The following is a 9,518-nucleotide window of genomic DNA, read 5'->3' as shown; positions in this document are numbered from 1 at the left end:
GTGTCAGGGCTGCTGACTGCAGGTCTTATTCTGTGTAGATGGGACACGCTTCCCTCTCTTTACCTCTGGGAGGCGATGCAGGAAATGTGGCTTCAGACCTCCTGACCCCATGCAGCAGGCAAACTGAGGATCCATCACTAAGGACCAGGCCTCTGGCTAGACGTTGAACATTTCGGGAGTGCTCTGGTCCAGCAGTTCCACTTCTGGGAGGCTTGCTGGTGAACTTGCACACCTGCAAAGAGAAGCATGCACGACGAAGCTCAGGACATGCCATATGCACAGCTGCAGTGGGAAGCATCTCTGCCTACCTGCTGGCTCACAGGAGCGCTGCTAGTCCGACACTGAGAGCAGGACATAGATGTCCATCTGTACAGCTGGGCAGGAAGGAACCCGCACAACGAGATGCACGGTGCAGGCCACGCCTTCAGAACCGTGCGCAATTGCACATGCAGGGCTGCTGGTGGTTGTCTGGGGAGCACACTTTGGCTCTGCTTTATGCATTTCTGTAACGGGGTTTGTAGCAACCATTAGATTCTACCGTTACTAAAAACACAAACCTGAAGCCAGATTAAGGTATTATGAATAAACAGATAAAAACAAGTGAGAAAGGAAGAAGTGTCTCAAAGGTTATTTATTTAGAAAGGTCAGCTTTGACAAAAGCTATTCCCACATTTACATAGCCACGCAGACTTCAGTTACAACAGACGGGCACATCTTTTGCAGATGCCTCACAGAAACTGCCCCCAGATGCACCGAGGCCACCTGCGTGGTGTCCTGTAGGGCACATGTCCAGCACCCCATGGGTGACCAGCTGCCGCCTCAGTGCAGAGAGGCCAAATTTGCCTGTCAGTCCTGTGATGACATCTGAAATCCTGTCAGCAGCTGGTTGGAAAGAAGATAAGTCTTGGTTTCCGTGATGTTTTTGGATGCGCTCGCATGCTCGCCCCCAAGTGCCCGGAAGCTGGTGTAGAAGCTCCCACGGCGCACTGCACACGGTGCCCATTCCGCAGCCAGCCTTGCTGGCGAAGGCCCCACTGCTACCCGCTTACTCCTGCTTGGCCTTCATGACGCTAATTCTGTCCTCTTTTTCTAGACCTGCCCCCTCTGTAACAGGCAGGAGGCAATAACTTAAAACCCAGAAACTTCTGGAAAGGTGGTGGGAAGCCAGGGTGGCCGTCTTGCTCAGAAGCCTAAGAGAAAAGCAGCAACTGGCGGTGCCCCCGGCGGGTCGGGCCCGCAGCGCTGGCGGGGCTAGAATGGAGCCCAGGGCCCAGGTCCACTGGGCCTGTGAACTGGTGATACTGTGGAGAGGGCTTGGGAGCCGCTGCCGGGACTCTTGGGTTCTTGGGTCATCATGTTCACTGTTCAGAATCTCCCAGTAAGGACTGGAAACCACCAAGGCCACTGAATGGATCATGGCCTGTTCTCTGTGCAGCCTAGGGCCCGGGCCGGGCTTTCTCCCTGGAATTACATGATTGTACAGAACTTGGACTGGCCCGTGTCCCGGGGGACTCCGAGCTTGTGCCTGTCGCGGACTAGGATGGCCTCATTGCCGTACTGTGAGTACCACATGCTGCGGCTCCTACTCAGGTAGGTCCCAGGGGGCACAGACTCCAGCTGCTGCTGCTGCTGCTGCCAAATGAGAAGCGACGTGTCCCGGTACCGGAGCCGGGCGTAGCTTTCCGACAGGGCTTTCTCAGCCAGTGGCACACGGCCACTCATCACTGGCCGGCAGCTCCCTGCACCTGGGCTCCTGTGCGCCAGGCCTCTCTGAGCCAGTGCTCAGCGTGGACAACCGCCCACTGCTTTACCCTAACGGCGCTCATCAACAGCTTTTTCAGTGGTCCGGTCTGAGGATTTCTTATTTAACTCTGGTAAAAACGACGAATTCAGGCCATGTGTAAGCAATACCCCTGGGAGTAGGGCATTGCCACCGAACCTGAGAAGAGCCTGGCCACCTAGCCCGAGCTTTATCAGATGTACAGCTGCCAGGGACGAAGCACCCACCTGGGGGGCACCGGTAGGGCGTCTATGGCGATTCTGACCCCATGGCTTGGCCCACTTTACTTGAAAAGATGTATCTGGTGCCCTGCAGGAGGGGACATCGTCCAGCTAGACAGACCTCCGTCCCCATAACCGCTCTCCAAGGATCTGTGCCTGGGTCGGATCCAGTGCCACGGAGCCACTCTGATGGACCGCCGCTCTCCAAGGATCTGTGCCTGGGTCGGATCCAGTGCCACGGAGCCACTCTGATGGACCGGTGCCTGCTCAGTGCTGTGTCCTCTGCTCTTGCTCAGGGTGATGCTACAAAGAAATGAACGTGTGGTCAGCGGCCTGGGGAGGCTTTATGGCGCACAGTCTCCACTCATTTTGGATCAGAGCATCCAACCAAGCTACTGGGGTGTGTCATGATTTCAGTTGTTGTCCCATGACCCAGATGATGAGCCTGCACTTAAGGGGCACACCTGTGACTCCTAGTGCTTTTCTGAACTAACAGGGATGGTGGGTAGGCTGCCTCTGGGAGCGCCTGAGGCCAGATCTGGGAAATAAGCCCTAAGAACCTGAGTGAGAGCACCGGCCTCAGGATCCATCCAGGCAGGCGCCCCGCCTGGGAGGGGGTTTGCTTAGGCTGTTCAAGCTGGGGGGCAGCTGGGCGCTCGGCCACCAGGACCCGCTTTCTGCTCCAGGCAGCTGGGAGACCCCTAGGCTGGACAGGACAATGACCTCAGGTGGAAACCAAACGGAAGCATCCACCGACCGCCCTCCCAGTGCCTTCCCAGCCATGCAAGATGTTCCTCTAGGGCAGGTGCTTCCGTCACCCGGGGCTGGGCCCGAGAGCCCTTCATGGCACCCCAGCATCCTGGGTCCTCCACCCACAGCTGCTTCACCCAGGGGTTTCCGGGTCACCCTGTCCAAGCCCCCACTGCCCACGTGCACGACCCGGGGCCTCCCCCCATCGCTGCCTGCCCCCATATCAGCACCCGCGTCCCTACCGCCTCCCGCCCCAGTCGCCGAAGGCCCCGTCACCTCCTGACCCCATCACCTATCGCTCCCCCATCTCCCGCCCGCCCTCACCTCCTGCCCGTCGCCCGCACCGCCCCCCCGCCCGTCAACTCCCGGCCCGGCCACCCGAGTCCCCGTCGCCCCTCCCGCCCCCTCGCCTGCTGCCGCCGTCACCTCCCGCCCCCGTCGGCGGCCCCCGCCGCAGGCCGGCGCCCCAGTCCCCCGCGCCGAGGGGCCGTGGAGGGGCCGCGGTGACGCGCGGGCGGCCGGGCCGGCGGGGCGGGGCGGGGCGGGGCGGGGCGGGGCGGGCTCGGGCCGCGTTTCCATGGCGACGCCGCAGGCGTGCCCAGCCGAGCGCCGAGTCAGGGATGGGCCGAAGGTGGGGCGGGGGGCGGGGGGCGGGGGGCGGCAGCCACGGCCGGAGGCGCGCCCAGGGCGCGGGCCCTGCGGCCTCCCGGTGGGTCCCGGAGCTTCATTGACCGTAGTCCTGTGTTGCTGGGGCGCTCCTGCCTCTCTGTAGCTTTTGCTGTCCGCATTCTTGCTTCTAATCTCTACGTTTTTAAAATAATTGTGGGGAGGAGCTAGATGGGTGCTGGGGACCAAGGGGCGCTCCGGGGATGAGCGCTGGGCGTTACGGGTGAGTGATGAATCACTGGACTCTACTGGAACCAGCATTGCATTCTATGTCAACTAAGATTTAGATAGAAATAAAAAATAAATTCAAGCTTGTCCCCAGCGCCAGAATTACATCTTGAACTGCCCTGCCCCCACGCTGTGCCTGGGAATTCTGCACCCCCCCCCCCCCAGTCATACCCCAGTACACCCTCCTGTGGCCTCTGCGCTCCCTTTTACGCAGTGTACTTCAAGGCTTCACAACATTGGTGAAGAAAGTGGTCAAGGTGGGCGTCCATGGGGCGCTGCACCTCTGCCCTGGCACCCCCACCCCCAGGGCCCGTCCCCCACAAGGATGCAGAAGGTGCACAAAACAGACCAGGTGCACCTGAATAAGGCCACAGGAAAAACAGTCTATAATGCAACAGTAAAAAGATAACGAGAAGACAACATATGCTTTTCATGATTAAGAGTATATATTTCCTGGATAAAAAATAAATTTATATATTAAAAAAAAGAATGTATTTCTTTAAGATTTTATTTATTTATTCACGAGAGACACAGAGAGAGGCAGAGACACAGGCAGAGGGAGAAGCAGGCTCCATGCAGGGAGCCCAATAGGGCCTCTATCCGGGGGACCCTGGGATCACTACCTGAGGCGAAGGCAGATGCTCAACCGCTGAGCCATCCAGGCATCCCAAGATTATATTTCTAAATTTCTCATGGGACAGAGGAACCACAATACAAATTGTAAAGCACTTTAATGGAATGATGATAAAATACAAGATGTCAAAGATTGCCAGATGCAGTTAAAATCGTGCCTGCGGGAAACTAAGAGCTTTGAATGAATACACTAGGAAATATACATGTATATGGTGTATACGTGGGGGTATATGAACACTCTGAACTCTCTTGGCAATTGTTCTGTGAATCTAAAACTTCCCTAAATTAAAAAGTTTCTGGGGCAGCCCAGGTGTCTCAGTGGTTTAGCACCTCCTTCAGCCCAGGGTGTGATTCTGGAGACCTGGGATAGAGTCCCATGTCGGGCTCCCTGCATGGAGCCGCTTCTCCCTCTGCCCATGTCTCTGCCTCTCTTTCTCTCTGTGTCTCTCATGAATAAATAAATAAAATCTTTTTTTTTAAAGTTTCTTTCCAACCTTAACTGGTATTAAAACTAAAAAAAAAAAATATAAGTGAGAAAAAGTCACAGAAATGAAATCCACAGTTCTATATGTCATTGATAAGGTACATAGGATCCAGTGCAAAGACAGAAATCTGGGCAGCCCAGGTGGCTCAGCAGTTTAGTGCCGCCTTCAGCCCAGGGTGTGATCCTGGAGACCCAGGATTGAGTCCCATGTCAGGCTCCCTGCAGGGTGCCTGCTTCTCCCTCTGCCTCTCTCTCTCTCTCTCTCTCTCCACCCACCCCCGTGTGTGTGTGTGTGTGTGTGTGTGTGTGTGTGTGTGTCTGATGAATAAATAAATAAAATCTTAAAAACGAAAAAACAAAGAAATCCCACCGAGCAGTTGACCAGAGTAAAGGTAATAGAAGGGGTCCTTCCCAAAATACAGAGTTATTAACTAGATAACTATCAAGATAAAATAAAAACGTCTAAAGTATCTCAGAGGTAGCATCTACCATCTCAAGAGCTAAAGGAGCAAAGAGAGGGGAGGGTCCTATTACTGAAAGTAATATTATGGAGACCCCAGGAGCATTTAGGAACTCAGAGGAGGGACAGCATGGAGCTGACTCAGACTTTGGAGGAAGGGCCACTACCGCCTGAGCTGAGCTGGTGTCTCTGCACCAAGAGCCCCAGCAGCAGGGGCCAGACCCTCGGAGTGGCAGCAACATGATAGAGTGGATTTTGTGCTTGCTGGGAAAACGACAGACTGGATACAGCAGCTGCTTCAGGGGGAAAAAAAAAAAAAGCACCAAAAACCAAAAATATGAAGAATCTTTGCTGGGAGAGCCGCATGCTGCTGCCACTGTCACCACCACCACCACCACCTCCATCCTGCCTGCAGGAAGCCCGCAGGAAGCAGAGAAGAAGGAGCAAGTTTGGGCTCCCTGCCCTTTCCCAGTCTGCCTCCCAGAGCTTACCTGGAAGATGCTGGCAAAGGGACAAACAGGCAGGGGGACCACAGATCGCTGTCTTTGTTGAGGACTTCTTGCTCTCAGCAGCAGCTCAGCTGGGCAAGGTTTCTTTAACTACTGGGGTGAGACCTTCAGTGATCCTATTTATTTATTCTTGGTTGTGGTTGCTTTCTATTAACTTTGATTTTGGGTAGCAGAGATGCCAAAACGCACCTCAGACCATCCCCCAGGTTCGAGCTTTACTTGCTCTCTGTGTGAATTGATGACTCATCTTCTCCTCGGTATGAGGGATCTATCCCCCCAGCCAGGGGGGTAACCCACTTCCTAGTGTGGGGCTGCCTGGCTGGCTCAGTCGGAAGAGCAAGTGACTCTTCATCTCTGGGTTGTAAGTCTGAGTCTCATGTTGGGTGGAGAGATGACTTAAAAATTAAAAAAATATTTTTTAATAAAAAAAAAAAACAGCAAAACCTACCTACCACTTAGTGTTTTGATCTGGTGGTATGAGGAACCCCAAATATCCTGGCGGGAGTCTCATCTTCTCAATCAGAGGAGCCAGTGTAGGCTCCCTGGTGGACCCATTTGTCCCTCCGGGAACAAGAGTTTGAAGCTGTCAGAGCTCAGAGGTGAGGGGTGGGATTAAGGGTGATGTGAAGGGGCACCTGGGGGGCTCAGTTAAGCCTCCAACTCTTGATTTTGGCTCAGGTCATGATTGGAGTCCTGGGATCGAGCCCCATGGTAGGCTCTGTGCTCAGCATGGAGTGTGCTTATCCTTCTTCCTCTACTCCTCCCCGTCTCTCTCCACTCTCCCTCTCAAATAAGTAAAATCTTAAAAAAAAAGGGGGGGGGGTTGATCCTTGGGTGGCTCAGTGGTTTAACACCTGCCTTCAGCCCAGGGTGTGATCCTGGAGTCTGGGGATCAAGTCCCACATCAGGTTCCCTGCATGGGGCCTGCTTCTCCTTCTGCCTGTGTGTGTGTGTGTGTGTGTGTGTGTGTGTGTCTGTCTGTCTGTCTGTCTCTCATAAGTAAATAAATAAAGTCTTTAAAAAAAAAAAAGGTGCTGTGAGGCATTATTAGAGGTCAGAGGACCCAGTGCCCCTATACTCTTTGGTCCTGGACACCAGCAGTGGGGCCGTGTCTGTCTCTGGTTCAAAGCACACACTTGAATCTGTAAGCGAGGACCTCAGATTTCGAGGGCATTGCTCCCAAGCGGTGTCGTAACTGTGTCCTCCTGGGTGGGCAGCTCCACTCCACCCCATGCCATGGGGTGGGCCCTTCTGGGTGATAGGGTACATGTGAGGCCAGTGACATTCATGAGCATGAGCCTGTTACTTGGCTTCTTTGGTTCAGGAATGAGCTTCTTGCTCAGGAGTGCTGTTGTGCAGGACCCCATGATGGTCAGCAAGGCGCTCCCCAACTCCACAGAGAGTCGTGCTGCCAGAAGAGGGAAGGACAGGGAAAGCCAATCCCCATCCAGAGTCCGTATCTATTCCAGCGGGACAGATGGAACTTCTGTCCCTTCCAGGACAGGCGATCCACTAGAGTAAGCATGCCACTGCTTGGTTGCCCAGCCCCCATGTGATGGCACCATGTCGAGGGGCCAGGGCTGGCCTTGGCTGTCGACAGGCGAGCCCCCGGCTGTGGCAGTAGGCATGCCTCCATCCCTCCCACCGTGATCACTGTACACACGGGCCATTGAGCCGGCTGTGCAAAGGTTGGCAGAAGAGTCCAAAATCTTTACAGGATGGGTCCTGTGTCCATCTGATTATTGAGAGCCTCCGCTGCAGGAGATGGGCCTTGGCGACATCCACTGGGATGCACATGTCTTCGCATTTGGGGTCCTTTCTAGGACACCATCCTCTGCCTCTTCCCCAGGCCTCCTTGTCACCAAGCTCCCAATGAGTTTCTCTCATTCCTTAGCTATCTGGCCAAACTGAAAGCCTGGACCCTGAGCTCCGTGGAGGTGGCAATCACAGGATGCAACTAGCCCTCTGGGGCTGAGGGACCCTAGGGAAGAGGCTAGGGGAAGGAAAACAAGACAAAGGAAAAAAGAAGGGGGTGGGGGAGAAAGAAGCATAGAGACAGCCCTTTGGAGGTGTGAGGAGGGGGCCCTGCTGGGTGAGTGTTGTTTCTCTGGGTTGGAGGCAGGGCCTCCTGGACCCAGACCCGGGCCCAGACCTCTACGGAGGGTCCAGAGGTGCTGCCCTGAGGACAGTCACGGGGGCCCGACCCTGTGGACATTGGCAGCCGTAGATCTGACTTGCAGGCGCCATGGACACTGCTGCTGCCCGGTGCAGAGGCCTGGCGGAGGCCCTCCTGGAGCAGGAAACAGGTAGGAGGAAGCCAGGCCCCACGGGAGGCTTGCAGCCTTCCAGAAGCACCTGCTGGCAGAGCCCCAGCCAGGGACAGGCAAAGCCACCCCAGCACCACCGCGCTGGTACCGACAGGTGGTTGGGGCTGGGACGGACGTTAAGGTAGAAACAGTGCACGTCTCATTTCTAGGATTATAGAAGGAGCTCCTGCAATTTAATGAGAAAAGGAGATGAGCCAACAGTTAAAAAAAAAAAAAGTAATCAAGAAAATCCAAATTAAGGGGTGCCTAGCTGGCTCAGTCGGTGGAGCATGTGACTGCTGATCTTGGGGTTGTGAGTTCGAGCCCCACGTTGGGTGTAGAGATAATTTAAAAATAACATCTTTTTCTTCTTTTTTAAATTAAAAAAAAAAGATTTTATTTATTCACTTGAGAAAGAGTGAATGAGAGAGAGAGAGAGAATGAGTCCAGGGGGTTGAGGGGAGAGGGAGAAGCAGAGTGGGGATCCCAGGACCCCGGGGTCATGACCTGAGACAAAGGCAGACACTTAACCAACCGAGCCACCCAGGAGCCCCCACAAAATAAAATCGTTAAGAAAGAAAAAAAAGAAATAAAATCCAAATTGAGATCATAGTGTGAAACCACCCAGATCCATAGGAACATTGTCTGAAAGCAAAAAAGATTGGCCGATCCACATGCCAAGGATGGCAGGGGTGTGCGGCGATGCCGGCTGTCCGTGCGGCCAGTGCACGCTAATACGACTACCTCGGAACACACTTTTTCTCACAAAGTCTGAGGTTCCCACGAGTGTGACCCAGCCGTGGGAGCCCGGGGGCACATCCCGGGGAGCTGTGTGCATCTGTGCTCGTGGGTCCTAAGCACCCGCCCAGCAGTGCTGAGACTTTAGTAGCTTAAAACTCGAAGGCGTCCGGTGTCCTCCGTACTGTTGGAAACGGGGAAACGAGCGGCGGCGCGTTCACCTGGGGTGTACTGTACCAGGTCGCCCGACAATGAATGAATCACAGCCACGAAATGGGAAGGAGAAAAGAAGCCAGCCAGCACCCTTAAACACTCTACTGAATGATTCCATTTATATAACACTCAGAAAGAGGCAGCACTAATTATAGTATTCATAGTTGCAGATTTTTATGGTAAAACTCCCAAAAAATTAAATAGTGAGTGAGGGCCCCAGATGTCAGTATAGCTCCCAGCTTGGGGGAGGGAGAGGAGAGCGTTGGGCAAAGGGTTAGGACCGCGGGGTCTCCTCCAGGTGCTTGCTTTCTTGCTTTTTCTTTTTTTTAAGATTTTGTTTACTTATTTGAGAGAGTGTGAGCACGCAGGAGTGGGGTTGGGAGAGGAGGAGGGGCAGAGGCAGAGGGAGAAGCAGGCTCCCCGCTGAGCAGGGACCCCATGCGGGACTCGATCCCAGGACCCCGGGATCAGGACCTGAGCCGAAGGACACCCCGAGGCGCTCTTTCTTGACCTGGTGCCGGTGACTCCCG

The 9,518-nt window shown here is 54.6% G+C and overlaps 1 protein-coding gene across 1 annotated transcript; it reads right to left on the bottom strand.

The window, feature by feature from the left end:
- Positions 1 to 1,317: 1,317 nt before the first annotated feature.
- Positions 1,318 to 1,855, bottom strand: BRD3OS (BRD3 opposite strand). The gene has a single exon (XM_072748231.1). The coding sequence runs from the start codon at positions 1,720 to 1,722 to the stop codon at positions 1,468 to 1,470; it is 255 nt and encodes an 84-aa protein (XP_072604332.1). The 5' UTR covers positions 1,723 to 1,855; the 3' UTR covers positions 1,318 to 1,467.
- Between the last annotated feature and the right edge of the window lie 7,663 nt (positions 1,856 to 9,518).

Source organism: Vulpes vulpes, chromosome 2 (genome assembly GCF_048418805.1).
Source record: "Vulpes vulpes isolate BD-2025 chromosome 2, VulVul3, whole genome shotgun sequence".
Classification (NCBI taxonomy): domain Eukaryota; kingdom Metazoa; phylum Chordata; class Mammalia; order Carnivora; family Canidae; genus Vulpes; species Vulpes vulpes.
This window is presented reverse-complemented; position numbering and strand designations above follow the sequence as displayed.

Bases quoted from the DNA above. Each gene is read 5' to 3' on its own strand.
- BRD3OS (XM_072748231.1), bottom strand. From the start codon at position 1,722: ATGAGTGGCCGTGTGCCACTGGCTGAGAAAGCCCTGTCGGAAAGCTAC.